The 15,754-nt window shown below is 53.4% G+C and overlaps 1 protein-coding gene across 4 annotated transcripts in view; it reads right to left on the reverse strand.

Moving 5' to 3' along the window:
• LOC108406260 (cadherin-23) overlaps window positions 1-15,754 on the reverse strand; it is a 72,224-nt gene that overhangs the window by 2,983 nt on the left and 53,487 nt on the right. For 3 of the 4 annotated variants that reach the window (XM_017674853.3, XM_017674857.3, XM_073240887.1), the window contains exons 15-32: window positions 12,815-12,931; window positions 11,454-11,678; window positions 10,705-10,874; window positions 10,349-10,486; window positions 9,230-9,349; window positions 7,563-7,740; window positions 7,204-7,415; window positions 5,031-5,222; window positions 4,756-4,869; window positions 3,991-4,120; window positions 3,633-3,884; window positions 3,393-3,554; window positions 1,772-2,028; window positions 1,301-1,398; window positions 863-983; window positions 701-780; window positions 519-559; window positions 315-375 (exon numbers count right to left, since the gene is read on the reverse strand). In XM_017674853.3, coding sequence (XP_017530342.3) covers window positions 315-375; window positions 519-559; window positions 701-780; window positions 863-983; window positions 1,301-1,398; window positions 1,772-2,028; window positions 3,393-3,554; window positions 3,633-3,884; window positions 3,991-4,120; window positions 4,756-4,869; window positions 5,031-5,222; window positions 7,204-7,415; window positions 7,563-7,740; window positions 9,230-9,349; window positions 10,349-10,486; window positions 10,705-10,874; window positions 11,454-11,678; window positions 12,815-12,931 — 2,668 coding nt within the window. Of the gene's footprint in view, window positions 1-314; window positions 376-518; window positions 560-700; window positions 781-862; window positions 984-1,296; window positions 1,399-1,771; window positions 2,029-3,392; window positions 3,555-3,632; window positions 3,885-3,990; window positions 4,121-4,755; window positions 4,870-5,030; window positions 5,223-7,203; window positions 7,416-7,562; window positions 7,741-9,229; window positions 9,350-10,348; window positions 10,487-10,704; window positions 10,875-11,453; window positions 11,679-12,814; window positions 12,932-15,754 lie in introns of those variants that run through there. The other variant, XR_012133187.1, reaches the window with a different exon arrangement.

Consider the following 15,754-nt stretch of genomic DNA (forward strand, 5'->3'; position numbering starts at 1 on the left):
CCTCCTTGCATCCTAGGACCCCACTAGCACCAGAACATATCAACCTGGGTAAGCTTTGGTGCAGAGGCCACACTAGTTGCCCGACGTCTCCGCCTCCTGGAACCTGGGGTCCTGCTGGCTGGGGGCACCCAGCTCAAGGCCAGGGTTTCTGAGGGAGGGGAGAGAGGGGTGGCTGGCCCACCAGGGGGCGCCCACACCCCCAGTTTCAGCCTGGCTGTTGGTTCAGTGCTTGAGGTGCTTTGGGGATTCACTTCAAGGAGGACCTGGGCAGCCTCCCCGAAGTGCACCCAACAGGGCTTGGGGGCTCCACTCACCCATCAAAGGAATACTTGTTGGTATTGGGCATGTCCATGATGTCCACAAAGCCCCGGTTCCCTGCAGGGAGGAGGGTGGCGGCACGGAGGGGAGAGGGGCGCACTCCACTGGGGCTGGGGAAGCCTGGGCCCCACCCAGGCAGGTACTCCAGGCCCCCAGGAGCCCCAGCTGCCCTCTCATCTCCCCACCCATCACAGTCTCACCTGCTGAGCCAGCCACAATGGCCTTGAGCTTCCTCTTGTGTCTGAAGAGAAACAGAAAGAGGGGCTGATGAAGGAGGCTGGAGCTGGACTGGCATCTCAGTGCTTGATGGCCCTGCCTGCCTCCGTGACTGTCCCTGACAGGTCGGTCAGCCTCTAAGGGCAGGGGTGTAGGGGTCACTTACACGGTCCTGTAGTACCAGTTCATGAGGATGAAGAGCATGGCAGCCAGGAAGAGGAGAATGGCCAGGACGATGATCGCCATCTGTGGAGCAGGGCCAGGCATGAGTGGGTGAGCACAGCCAAGGCTGTGAGGGGGCAGTGAGGGTGGGTGTCAGCAGGGGTACCTGCAGGGCAGACATGTCATCGGGCAGCCGAACAGAGATGGCAGGCTGCACGTCCAGGACGTTGTAGTTGCGGAAAAGATTCCGCAGCTGCTCCTTGTTCTCATCAATCATCTGGATCACCCTGGGTGAGGGGCAGGGGCCTCAGGTCCCATCGCAGCCACACCTCAAGCTCCTGCCTCAGACTCCCAAGTTCACCCTCACCACCCAGCTGGGGTAGCCATGTATCGTCACTATCCTATAAGATGCTAGGGGGAGTAAGGCTCTGCTTATATCCCTAAACTGTGTTCTCTACCAGCTCTGCCCACCTCTGGGGGGAGAGCCCCCCACAGCAGGCCTCATGGTGTCCTCTGTGCCTCCTTTGGTGAGGAACAGATTTGGAGCCTCCCCTCCCCAACTCCAGGGCAGGGAGGCAGGCAGACAGCCTGAGCACAGACCCACCGGTCCACGTCCAGGATGCGGTTGGTATCGCGGTTGACCACATGGATGAGCAGCTCTGTCTGTGCAAAGTTCACCCGACCCTTCTTGTCCACGTGGAACTGGGTGAGAAGGGGTATCATGTGGTGTGGCAGGCACAAGGGATGGGATGGGATAGGCGGGCCTCTTCTAGAAGCCCCTCCCACTGTACCCTACCAGTAAGCCCATTACTAGTCATGCTCACTGAGGACCAAGACCATGTCAATCACTTCACTGTACTGTGCCAGGCACTACCATTAGCTCCATTCTACAGATGAGGAAACTGAGGCCCAGAGAACTGGATGGACTTTCACAAGGCCACACAGCTAGGAAATGATTAAAGAGGCACATACCCCCTTCTCATATCCCTGACCTTTCTGCAATGCCCTGTCCCTGTGGCCTGATCCCCCTTCTCCCCCCACTGTCCTTGGACCCAGGGTGGGTTTTGTGATGCACCTGTACATCATCAGTGTTGACGATGGCCCCAGTGATGTTGGAGAGGAGGCGGATGAACTCCTCTTCAAAGCCACGCACACGGTCAGGAATCTCATTAATGACAATCTTGACACGCTGATCATCCCTCAGGATATAGATGCCTATGATGGCCGTGTCATTATGGCCTGCCAGGTCCCGGGCCACAATGTCCACCACAAAGTAGCCAGGGCTGTAGGCCATGAAGAGGTCAAAGGTGCGCAGAATGCCATCCACACTTCCTGCAGGAAGAAACCATGGGCAGGGTGTGGCTTAGGGGCCACCCAGTGTCCCTGCATCCCCCAGGAAGGCCAAGGGCCAGGGCATTTGGACACACTGAGGGGAGGCAGCATGGGCCTGCAACAACTTGGTACAGTCTCCACAGGGCACTGCAGAGAGCAAAGATGACAGAGGGGTGGGAACAAGTGAGTGTGAGGGTCCATCTGAAGGAGCAGCAGGGCTGCTTTCAGCTCAGCTGGTTATGGCCACAGCCAGTGCTGCCAGAACTTGCACTTCTAGAGATTTCTAAGTTTTTATTTAAATGCTGCATATTAAAGCACAACTGTGGGATGCACTGGTCCAAGGACGACCAATCTGGGACTCTGTTATCCCAAGCTGAGACGCTATGGAATAAATCTGAGCCCCCTACCTGTCTCTCACACACACGTACTTCAGAATTCCACAACCACAGTAGAGAGGTGACCAGGGGTACAACACAGTCTTCTCTTAGAAGACTGTAGACCTGGGTTCAAAAATCTGCCCCTGGCTAGCTGTGTGACCTTTAGCATGCCATGTAGCCTCTCTGTGCCTTAGTTTATTAAAATAAGTCTCAGAGGACAAATGGTGGTGTCTGGTTGTGTGCCTGCAGGAGATGGGAACTAGACTTTGAAGGATGGTTAGGGGGAGCATATATGAAGGAAGAGGTGAAGGTCAGGATGGTATTCCAGCAAGTGAAGCCAAACAGATCAAAGGCCCAGGGGAGGACGGTGTAGCGCAGGCTAGGAATGGTGAGCAGTTCAGCTTGTGTGGGCACAGGGCCCTTAAGGACAGCAGAGGGCTGTGGAACCAGAGAGAGGGGTTAGGAGGAAGACCGGCAAGCCTTGAAAGCCAGGCCAAGGAGTCTGGATTGACTTCTGTAGGCAGAGAAGAGCAAGGGACAGGTTGGGGCTAGAACCAATACCTGACCCAGAGAGGCTCAGCTGTCCACATGTGCAAATGCACAAGCAAACATGCATGTTTTTAGGTATAAATGTGCTCTGCATTCTGGCTCCCCAGTACCTGGCACAATACCTGACACAGACAAGGGAGTGTGAGGTGCACAAACAGAAAGACGGATGAATGGATGGATGGATGATGATGGAGGAGGAGATGGGAAGAAGGAAGAAAGAAGAAAGTGGGTAGGTAGATGTAGGGACAGACAGATAGGTGGACAAATGAAAGGATTTACCAATGCTGGCTGGCTGGCTGAATGGTGGGTGGACAGGTGGATGAATGGAAGGACTGATATAGTTGGCTGGCTACCCATACCCTGTGGCGCCCACACAGACCCCATCTCCTCCAGACCACAGTCTCTGCAGTGATGGAGGTCTTGACTGGAGGCCCCTACCCATGGTGAAGACCTGGCCCACATCCTCAGAGTCATTGGCTAGAGTGTGGAAGTAGTGGATGGCCAGGATGCTGTAGAAGATGAGGCTGTTGTTACCAATGTCTGCGTCCAGGGCCAGCACCTGGATCAACTCTGAGCCCACCTTGGCATCAGTGGCCACACCTGCAGGGATGGGCAGATGGGTGTAAGTGGCAGAGCAGAGGCCACCCCACACCCCATGCCCAGGCTCTGTCCCTGCACCTGCAGTGTACTCAGCCTTGGTGAAGCGTGGGGGCTGGTCATTGATGTCCTCTAGCACGACGCGCACCTCCTGTAGGGTGAGGTCTGTGACCAGGTCAAGGGCTAGGGAGGGCCCACGGGGAGGTGTCCAGCTGCGATTGCTTGAGGCCTTGACAATGAAGGAGAAGACGGCTTCACGCTCCCGGTCCAGGTCCCGCAGTACCAGTAGACGCCCATCAGGCTGCAGATGGAAGTTCTTCTCTTCGTTGCCGGCTGAAGGTGGGACCGTGACACAGGGTGAGGGGGCAGCACCAGGCGGGGCCCACTGGGTCATCTCCAGCCCCAGGGGAGGTGTGGCACTAGCCCTAGCGGGCCCCACCTGCGATGAAGTAGTACACAACGGCGTTGGAGCCCACATCTGCATCCACAGCACCTGTCACATTACCCACGAGGGTGCCACGTGGTGAGTGCTCGGGCACTGTCAGCAGCTGGAACTGGGGTCTGCCTCTCTGCAGGGGGAGGGGTATGTCAAGGGAGGCTAAGGTTAAGTCCAAGCTTCCAGCTCCTGCCAGAGGGCCCTAGGCATGCCTTTGTGGGTGCTGAGGGAGTTTACTGTACAGGCCTTGCGGGGTTAGCAGAACTGCTGTAACCTCAAGGGGGGCAGGGCTGGGCTTGACATGTTCTCTGAAGTATTCTAGCACCTGAATGGATGTCTGAACGGGAACGGGGTGGGGAGGGCGCCCTCTCTCTTGTGTGCACACACCCAGACTTACATAAGTCTCCAGGGAGCATCACATCCCATGTGCACACAAGAGGAGAAAACCACCAAGTCATACTCTGTGTCTACAGGAGGCTCAACCCAACTCAGTGAAGCAGAGCTGATGTTCAGCTTCCTGTGTGCATGTAGGTACAATTAGGAGCACTGCCAGCTCTGTGAGTCAGGCGTTCCTGTCTGCTTTTTTGACGGGTGGGTAGTGCCTTGAAATAGTAGCTGTTTAGTAAGTATTTGTTCTTTGGACCACATGCAGTTTCTATGGGTCCACCTGTGTGTACCACAGGCACAGAGTGCTCCTGCGAGCCCGAGGGCTTGCAGGTAGGTGAGACCCTGTGTGCGAACGACCGGCGCAAGGGATGGGCAACTCACTGGGGGCCTCACGAAGATGGGTTCGTTGTCGTCGATGTCCTCCAAGGCCACCTGCAGCGGCTGCATGGTCTCATATGGCACCGGCTGGCCCAGGTCACTGGCCACCAGGATGAGCTGAGCGTGGAGGAGCACAGAGTGTGCGCCCCAGGTGGGCACTACTCAGGTGCCAGGTCACCTCCCTCACAGACATTCTAAGGTGGGCAAGTGGTGGCCGCGCGCCCAGAGGAAAGCCCCTCCCTCGGCTCCGCCCCTCGCGCCTGGCCCCGCCCCCTTACGCTGTACACCGCCTGCTTCTCGCGGTCCAGGCGCTGTGCAGTCTGGATGAGGCCACTGATTGGGTCGATGGTGAAGTACTCCCAGTCCCGGTTGCCAGTAGTCTTCAGAAAGCTGTAGCGTACAGCCCCATTGAGGCCCTCGTCCTTGTCTGTGGCGTAGACCTCGTACACGTTGGAGCGCAGCGGGATCTCCTGCAGGAGGCGTGCAGGGAGGCTCCTGGGCCATCTGAGAAAATCCTGCCTCTCAGGCCGCGATGGAGCGAGCCCTTGTTCTTTCTCCTCCCGCAGCTGCATGTCCTTGCCGCCTGCCAGCATGCTTAGGAAATGCCTGCCTGTCTAGATGGACTCTCCTGGAGTCTGAGCATCACTAGAACATCCCCTCAGCCTCCCAGCAATCAAGACCACTGCCCACTGATGGTTCAGCCTGGGATCCACCATGCTCCAAACCCTCAGGGTGGCCACCTTTCCAGGGGCTACCCCCATCCCTCTTATCCCATTTCACGCTGAGTGGAAGACAGAAGGGGGATCCTCCGCTGCCTTTGTTCCCAGGTCTGTCTTGCTCTCTGCTACCCCAGGCACAGGAACTCTGGGTATCCCCAAACAACACCATCCATCTAATGGGGTCCTTGAAGATGGGGGATAGGCAGGTAGGATGACATGGTGAGTAGTCTGGACACTGGGCTTCTAGTCTGGACACCCCAGTTCTAGTCACTGGGGTTAGTTACTAATCCACTGTATGACCTGGACATGCCACTTTACCTCTGAGCTTCAGTCTCCTGAATCCCTTAAGTCTGAGATATAAAAAAACCTAATTGATATTGTACATTGACCCCTATAAAGTCACCCAGACTACAAAAGAAAAGCAAGTTTCTTTGCTTTTAGTTGAAAAATTATCAGCTCAGAATGGCTTGCACTCTTCATCTCATTGATCATGAATTGGAAACTCTGAATGGCAGTTACATCTAATTAATAGAAAGTGGCATGACAAATAGATAATTACTTAACAAATGCTGGTTGTTTGGGAGACAAGGATCTTTCAAAATATGGAACCCTTGAAGGTAAAAACTTAGTAAATGGGGCCTTTGGTATGGAAAAGAACTAGATTGTTACTAATTTATACCTTGCCTCATTCCACAAAAAAGAGTTGAGGCAGCTTACAAGAATGTATAAATTATAATAAGAGTGAACAAGTTTTAAAAGAATCAGGGTAAAGGAAAAAAAAAATGATTGGCAGGAAGATGGAAACCCAGAGGTGGGAGGCCAGGTTTCTGTACTAAGTCCCTAGAAGGTCATTCAAGGCGGGCTGACCACTCTGAGTCCCTTAGTGGGCAAAGCAAAGAGGACTGCTCAGTGACTGCAATAGATTCAGCTACACAGACCACAGGGGAAAGCTCAGGGCTCCCTGGAGCTCAGCCTTGGGAAAAATTGCTCCTGTGGGAACTCAAAGAGGAGACAGAGTGACAATAAGGACTTCGACATTCTGAGATGCAGGGACATGCTGAAGTTTGGGGAGCAAAGAACAAGTGGGAGACACCCTGACTGCACCGCCAAGGAGCATTTTGGGCCTGGATGCTGAGAAGGAGCAGAAAGAAGAGTAGGAGACAGAGGAGTACTTCCCTATCTTTACAAGGCAATTTAGAGCAAGGAATGAAATAATAGGAGAGATTCCAGGACCTCAGCCACTTCCCCTTGTTTCTTATTTTGATGCCCAGCCTCAAATTCCAGGCTGCCACCACATCAGTATCAACAGGAACAACAGACAGACAGAAGGAGCATGAGTGTTTATTTTGAGACAAGTATGGGGGAAGTGGGTTTCTGGGAAGACTATCCTTGGCAGACATCTAGAAGCAAGAGATAGGGCATCTGCAATTTTTAGTCCCATTTTGCAGATGAAAAAAAAGACTGACGGAAGTCACCTGCTCAGGGGCATTTGGCTGGTAAGTGATAGAGTTAGACTTGAACCCAAGACCTGTGGCTGGCACAGCCCATGTTACTAACTAGTGTTCAGTACTGCCCTGTGGGCACTGAGCAAGTCCATTGCCTATTCTGGCCTCAGTTTCCCCACCTTCACAGTGGTGGCCCTTTCACCCTTCCAGGCATGACTGTGGGACGAAGTGGGCTGGGTTTTGGGAGGGAGATGTCAGTAGGCAGGGGGCCCTGAGCACAGCAGTACCTCTCGGATGTGGAGGATGGTGCCGTTGGGTGGACGCACGAAGATGGGGCGGTTATCGTTGACATCGATGACCTCCACCAGCAGCATGCTGGTGCCCCAGAGTGGGGGCTGTCCTCCATCCGTGGCCACCACAGTCAGATTGAACCTCTCATAGGACTGCAGCGGCCGCTTGGTGGTCACCAGGCCTGAGTCCATGTCCATGTGGAAGGCCTCTGGCAGGTGGGACAGGAGAGCAGGGCATGGCTCCAGCTGAGATGTCCTTTTCATCCCTCCTCCTCCTGGCTGGGGGCTGCAGTCACGGTGGCTTGCCCTGCCTCCCTCTCTTCTAAGGTATCACGGGTGGGGAGCAGGCTACATACCTGCACCAGGGCCCTCAAGTGAGTAGGCCAGCTCCCCATTGGAGCCCTCATCCTGGTCAGTGGCCATCATGGTGAAGACCGAGGTGCCCTCTGGCTCATTCTCATACACACTTGTGCTGTACTGGGGCTTGGAGAACTGTGGGCGGCAGTCATTGACATCCAATACCTGGATCACCACCTGGGGGGAGGCAGAGGTCAAAGGTCAGGAGCAGGTGTCCCGGTCATACAGGAGATTGAGCTGGTGTGGACAGTGCCCACTAATGGAGTCTGACCTCAAAGAATTTATTCAGCTCCCTGAGCCTCAGCTTCCTTAGCTGTATGCTGGGGATAACAATATTTTACCTCTCAGGGGCTTGTGACGGTATATGCTACGTCATCATGGTGTGTGTACAGTGCCTGGCTTGAGTAAACAATGAGCAGCTAGTATTGTGGTGAACAGGTAATCTGTGTCTGGCTTCTGAAGCAGCGAGCCTCCCCACTCACCTCCTCCTCTGTCCTTCACGCCTTCCCACAGTAGCCCTACACATCTGACTGTAATCTCGGGTCCCTAATGTGGACTGTGATTCCTCCACTCCCAAAGGCCCCCTCTTGACTGGGATTTGTGTCTGGCCGGGAACTTGGCCTCTCTGCTGACACCACAGCCCAGGGCAGGTCCTAAGGACACACCAGGCCGGGAGGCCTTTATTTCCTCCTGGCTGCTGTGGTCCAGCCTGACCGCATCCTCCACAGAGCCCTTTGCAGGCCCCTCTCAAGGCCCCAAGCGCTTGTCAATCTCCACCTCCCAGGCTTCACCACTGCCCTGGGAGGGAGGTACCACCACTGCTCCTGCCTGCTGCCAGCACCTGCGCGTTTGACAGCTGAGGCTCAGAGAGGTTGTGTGACAAATGCAGTGTGCTCAGCTAGAGGAATCTTAGTCCTCTAACTCCAAATGCTGTGCTGTTTCCAGCACCATGTGTGACACACCACAGCCTCCGTGATGGGACAGGATGCAGATATGTGGGTGCTTCCAGCCCCTTCCCCCCGCCTGCTAATGCAAGTCTGCCTCTGCCCACCCAGTCTCCCACCCCTCCACCCATCAGGAAAGTTTCTTTTGGTAAGTTTGATTATTGTGGGGAGAATTGGAAGAACTGAACACAGGATGGCAGAAAGAAGAGGGAGGGAGGAAGGAAGGGAGAGGAAAAAAGTCTCAAGGTGTGGGGGTTTGGATAGAAATGGGGATACTGGCCTCAGCTTCCCTAATCCTGTGATGCTGGGACTAGAAGGGTGTTGTGAATTTGATTGCTCATCAGTGTTCTATAAGAGACATAAATAAATGTAATTGAAGTGTAGTTATGTTTGGTTGCTGGACTGTGTTTCTTTCAGTGGGACACCATGGAGACACCGGGCCGTGTGAGCCCCAGGCATTTATTGGGGTTACATCCAGGTATGTTTAGCTGCCTTAGCAGGGGTTTGGCACAAGAGATTTCTCCTAGAGAGTCCCCATTTCCCCAAGCCAGAGCAGTTGTGATCCACCCAGCTAAGCTCTTGCCTTCTCATTCTTGCTGCCATGTCTCCGATGGGGCCCGTGGCTTTGCTCCAGCTCTGCAGCAGTGCTTCTCTAAAGGCTCTGCTTGCTGCCTCCACCACTCTAGCCCCTCGGGTCCCTGGACCAGGCTGATGCTGCTCACCTGCACTGAATTTTCTCGGCGGTTGCTGGCTACATCGCCAGGGTTGTCTTTGGCCAAGGCAGTCAGGATATAGTGGTCCTTCTTCTCCCGATCCAGAGAGGACAGCACATAGATGTCACCCTTGTGGGGGAAGGGTAGAGTCAGAGGCTTCATCCATCCAACAGGTATTTACTGAGCATCTACTATGTCTCAGACACTGGTCTGGGCTCTGCAGATACAGCACTGAACAGAAGAGACACCAGCTCCGCCCCCTTGGAGATCACATTCTGGTGGCTCTTGGTGCCCTGACTGCCCGATCTACCTGAATGGGATGATGGCCCGGGCTGGGGCTCACTGCCTGGCCAGTAGTACTCCACAGATGTTCACTGTTCACAGGGCTGGGCCAGGAGCATGTCTGATTGTTCACACCAAGTGGGCTGAAGGGACCGAGGGCAGGGGAGTGTGGGCGGGGCTGGAGTCAGAGGGTCATGGAGAGTGGGAGGAAAAGTCCATTCCAGTCCAGCAACTGGCCCTGCCTGGCCAGCTACCCCGGGGCCACGGGGCTCTCTCCCTGAACTGAAACAGCAGCTTTGAACCAAATTGCAGACCTCTGAAATCATCACCCATCTTTTCTCTTCATTTTCTGCTCTACCACAAGTCTGCAACTCATGGGGGCCAGGGGGATGCATGCATGGGGGATTCTTCACTCCCCAGCATTGAGTATACAGGGCCATGTACACGGTAGGTGCTCAAACACTGTGTCCACTTTCTGCAGAGTTGCCTATGCCTCTTCTTTGGCAGTTTCAAAAAGCATCCACATGGACTTGAATCAAGTTTTTTAGCATGGTGGGGACACATCTCAGAATTTTTTGTCCCACAAAGGGCTGTTTCCAAAAGACTCTGGCCGCTTCCTTCCATGTTGGCTGGGACAGAAAAGCCACAGTCCACAGGATGTTTGGGACTCTAAGAACAGGGCTTGCTGACTCAGTTGAAAGAAACCTCTGAGGCTACAGATGTCCAGGTGGCTGGATCCAGAAATGGGTGGGGGTTACTACAGTACTTTGGGTGTTTTCTCAGTCGTGACCCCTGGCCCTTCCCACTTCCCACTCCTCAAACCTAGGCCCTCCATTGCCTGCTTACCGTAGTGGGGTTGATGGCGAACTTGCCCTCTCCATCCCCGAGGCTGTACTCAATGAGGGCAAAGTTGCCTGAGTCGGCATCTGTAGCAGTGACTGCCAGGATGACTGTGCCGACAGGCACATCCTCAAAGACGGCTTCCTGGAGCCCAGGGGGGACAGAAAGCAGGCCAAGGTCAGTCCTAGAATCTACACCCCTGCCCAAGAACTCCCAGCTGCAGACAACCCAGGGCAGCAAGCCGCTCACAGGGTGGCCACTCCCAGGGGTTTAGAGGCTGGCAGGGTGGGAGTGGAACATGTCCGAAGACCCCAAAGAAAGGGCACAGGTCCTGAGCCCAGTCTGTTGGCCTGGCCACCCACCTGGTAGGAGGGCTGGTCAAAGATGGGGTTGTTGTCATTGATGTCCACAATTTCCAGATAGACAGGGATCTCAGATGCCCGAGGTGGGGACCCATTGTCTGAAGCCCTCATGGTAAAGTTGAGCCAGTGCACTTGCTCATAGTCTACTGTCTGGTTGGCAATGACCTTCCCTAAGACACAAAGATACCTACTGCCATTCTGGCCACTCCTCACCCAGGGAAGCTCCCCAGACTGTGAAGAGAAGGATCTGGAGCTCTGAGAGGCAGGTGTGATCCCTTGAAGGGGGCAGGTGGCCAGGCTGCACCACTCAGTGTCAGGCCGGAGGGCTAACAGCAACTATTGTCCAGCTGTTCTCCTTACTGGAGAGTGAGCAAGCTTTTCACAAGTCAAAGGGATGAACACCAGCAAGCCCAGGCCCTCCTCTGGACACTTCTCTCTTAGCCTTCTTGCTCCTTGGGTGGCACTCGTAGTAGAAGCTTGGGCGGTGGAGCTCCTGGTGGAGGACTCCAGGTTTCCAGCAGACCTTAGAGGGGGCTTCTGCCCCACGCTGGAACTAGGCACTCTGGCCTTTCTGCTAATTTGTGCATCTGGTAGTGAATGGAATGTTGGCCGTCTCGGATCTTGCCCAGCCCACTGAGGGGGTGTGAGGTAGCCCCAACTGGAGGGAGAGAAGCAGGCTACGGGCCCCCTTGGAGGCTAAGCAGGCACAGACACGTCCCCCAGCCCTCCTCTGGCAATTTCTCACCTACCTGCTGAGGAGTCTTCCAGCTGGACATAGCCTGGGGGCATCAGGTCCAGCAGGGTGTAGGTGATCAGCCCATTGAGGCCCTTGTCAGGGTCCACGGCTGCCACAGCAATGAGCGTGGTGCCTGGCGTGGCCCCCTCCACGATCTGCTCTGTGTAGTAGGTGATCCCAAAGGGCTTGAACTGGGGAGTATTGTCATTGACGTCCAAAATGTTGACTGTCAGCTTGGCTGGGGTAGAGGCAGGGGTGAGGGTGGCATGAGGGCACCTATGTGGCTGGGCCAGGCCTTCCAAAGGCTAAGCCAAGTCCAGAGAGGATGGCAGCACCTCACAACCGTCCTTGGCTCAACCCCAGAGCCGTGGTATGTGACTCTTCCCTCCAGTTGGCTCACTCACTCTTCCAGAGGGAAAGGGGCTTGAGCTCGACCAACTTGCTGGGTAACCTTGCTGAAACCCTGGCCTTTACTCTGCCTCAGTTTTTCTGACCTATCCAGTGAGACAGGACTCAGATGAAGTTGAACACCCTTTCCGTGGTTCAGCCTTCTACCTCCCATCTGAGTTGTCTGCTCTAATCTAACCAGCCTAGGCCCTTTGCCCCTCAGTGAGGGACATGGAGGAGATGACCAGTCTGCCCTTTCTTCCTTGGGCCTCTGGGCTCTAAAGATAAGCAGACATTGTCTGTCAGGCTATCTCCCTATGCCTGGGGCTTGCCACATGGCAGAGGCCACACCATCCCTACAGCTCTCTCTCTTCTGCCCACACACAGTCCATGCCTCTAGCAGCCACTGCCAGCTTATGCCTCAGGCTACAGGCAGGACAGCCTGTGCCCGGACCGCAGAAAGCAGCATCCGTGGTGCCCCCCTCTTCTCTGTGGTCATGCCTGCACGTCCCACCCTCCCAAGGCAGTGTCTGCGGCCCCAGGTCTCCTTCACTGTGCTTTCCTTCCTCTGGGCTGACCCATGGCTTCTTATCAGATCTGAGATTCCGGTCTCACATGCCAGACACACCCTCTGTCACCATGGGATTCCTATCTAATTCTCTGTTAACCCATCCTTCTCTCAATCTCCTTCCAGCTTCTACAAAGCCTCCTTCTCATTCTGAGCCCTGGGGGTCAAGATCACACATAATTCTGCGTTTCTGGATTCCCCACTGCTGAGCTCTGCCTAACAACTAGGACACAGGCACCCTGAGCCTCACTGTAGCTGCCACCTTCCGCATCCTTAGTAGCCCCTGCCGCTGGGTCCCGCTGCTCCCTCCCCAGGGCCAGACCTGTGCCTGTTCCTGGTCCACTAGCCCCCACCCCCACCAGCCCCACCCCTCCATGGGCTCTGAGTAACCACTGGGAGATGCCTGTGGGAAACCTTACCATTTGGCACGCTGACAGAGTGCTCTGGTAGGTCACTGGCCTTGTCAGTCACCGAGAGAGTGACCTCATAGGTGGCAACAAGCTCCCGGTTCAGGGGAGACTTCACCATTACAGAGCCTGTAGAGCAGACCAGGTCAGGTTCAGCCCGAGGGGAACCCCCTAAGATCTGGGCCTCCCAGGGGTGCTCCGGGCCAACCCTCCCAATTCACACAGGGTCCCAGTGGACCCGGAACTTGCTGGTCTCATCTTTGCCTGGGACGAGACCATAGCCATCTGTAAGCTCAGGGTATATCAACTCTGCCCCATTCCTTGCTTACTAGCTAGGTGGCCTTGGGCAAATTATTTAACATCTCTGCCCCTCTGTTTCCTCATTTGTAAAATGGGGATAATTATAGTATCTACCACATAAGGCTATTTTGAGGATTATAACAAATTAATTGAATTTACATTTTTAAAGGGCTTAGAACAGTGCTTGGCGAATAGAAAGTACAATGTTATTGTTTATTTTATAAATGTTTGTATTCTACAACAATGTATGCTGAACACTACTGAACTGTACACATAAAAATGGTTAAGACAGTACATTTGATGTTATATGTTTTTTATCACAATTTAAAAAATGCTTATATTCTAGGGAGATAAGGACAAAGGAAGGTCATGGCAGCTAAAAGGCCCTATGGGTGTTCCCTGGAGGAGACAGTGGTGGGCGGGCTGGGTAGCAGGTCCACCCCTTTGTCTTTGTCTCCATTAAGCGGGGCATGTCCTGTGCTGACTGTGGGGCAGGATCAAAGTCCTGTGTTGGGATCTGCAAGGAGTTGTTTCGTTCTCTCCTACCCACCGCCTCCCAGAGCCCTGGCAGCCCTGAGTCACACAGGACCCTCCGGAGACTTAGGCTTGAATTAGACATGGTCTGGCCAGTCCAGGGCTGGCTCTGTTGGGTTGTCTCCTTCCTGCCTGTTGGAGGGCCTGGTGATTCCTCCTCCCATTAGCCCCATCCTAGGGTGAAACTGTCTCTGTGTCTTTCCAGTGCCCTCTCAGGCACTGGGGTTTCTGGGATTCTCTTCTCCCTTGGCAGGTCCCCCTGCTGGGCTTCTGTTCTCCTCGGGTCCCCAGCCATGGGGTGGTCACTTACCCTGGGCTGCTGCCTCCTCCTCCTCCTCCTCTTCCTACTCTCGCTCCCCGTCCCCGAGGCTGGGGAGCGAGGATGGGGAGAGGGTGCCTGCATTCAGTCTGCAAAGGCTGGGCCACGGCCTTGGCCCAGGCCCCACAGGATAGGAAGGGTGGTGGGAGTGCGGTGGGTATGGAGGAAGGCAATGGGTGAAGCAGAGAAGAGATGATGTGGGAAGTGACAGAGAAACAGCTCAAACCTGCAGGCCTGCCAGCCGTGAGGAGGAGAGAAGAGGGTTAACATCAGTTAGTTGAGGGTGCAGAGGGGATGGAGCAGAGCAGGGTATAGGGGACAGTAGGGCTCATAGCTGACCAGGGCAGGAGGTTTGGGAGGGGGATGGAGAGAAAGTGGCAGAGGGAAAGGAAGCCAGGGGAGCAAGTGGTAGCCCAGTTGGATAGGAGTGCTCAGGGGGCTGAGACTGGCAAGAAGAAAGGAGAGGGAAGGTAAGCAAGGGAGGTGGGGAGAGCATGAGGAAGAAGGGGCACAGAAGACACTGGAAAGAAAAATAGAGAAGAGAGTCAGTCAGAGGGAGGGAGACCAGAAGAGAAAAGTGGTATAGGCATCAATGCAGCATAAAGTTGGGCAGGGGTGCAGAGCAGCTCTCCACGGCCTTGACCAACCACTGAAGTGGGAGTTTTGCTAACCTGGGACATGGGTAATCTACTTAATTCTCCTAGTGCTCGTGATATTGCTGTCTTCTTTTTCCCTTTGGGCTTCATGTGCCTATTAAGTTAATCATACTCTTGTTCACTGCACACTATGGTCATTGGCACTGCTCTTGTTTTATGTAGGTATCTATTTCCTTTTACTCCCACACTCCTCTCTCCTTCCCTTTTCCCCTCAGGCAATCATTGTAATGTACTGAATTGTATTTTTTATTTGAAAGTGTTTCTAAATATCATATATTATTTTTGCATATGTATTTTACATTTATACAAATGGATATGTATGTATATATATCCCATTGTATTTCTTACTCTTTTCAGTAAGTATTTATTTTTAAAGTCCATCCACATCTCTTTGAGTGTGTCTAATCTATTGCTTCTAACTACTTCCTGGTATTTCATGGGGTGCACCACACAATGATTTACTCTCCAATGTTCTAGGGTTGGATGCCCAGGTGGCTTCCAACTCCCACCACCAATAACAATGCAGTGAGCATCCTCAGATAGTTCCATTATTGACCTGATAAATTCCATGGGATATAAATCTAGGAGCAGAATTGCTGGATAACAGAATATAAGTGTACTTTTTGCTAGATTGCTGTCTGGATGGTGGAATCAGTCTAAACTCCTACAGTAGTTTATGAGGGTTCTGATGTCCCCACATTCTTACCAATACTTAGTATTGTCCAGCATCATAAAATCTGATCACATATAGAAAACTGATACTTCATTATTGTTTTACTATGCAATTCTCTAAATAACAATGATTTTTAGCATTTTGCCATAGTCATGTTTGTTTTTCTGTCATGCCTCTGGGCTTTCCAAGATGTATACCTCTAAGGTCCCATGTCCCCTCCCTAACTCCCCAGAGGGGAAAAACCACTGAACTTTTGAGAATATGGTAACATCTTCAAAATCATAATAGGCTGCATAAATCATGAAAGACAAGTCACAATTCTTTTTTGTTTTGTGATAGTGTAAGAACATCATTAAGGGTATGTGTATAACTTAGAGATGATTTAAATGGCCAATATACCTATGAAGAGAGTGTTTAACCATCTAGTTTATTAAAGAAATGCATATTAAAACAATGCACCATTTTCCTAT

This window comes from Manis javanica, chromosome 7, assembly GCF_040802235.1.
Source record: "Manis javanica isolate MJ-LG chromosome 7, MJ_LKY, whole genome shotgun sequence".
Taxonomy (NCBI): Eukaryota; Metazoa; Chordata; class Mammalia; order Pholidota; family Manidae; genus Manis; species Manis javanica.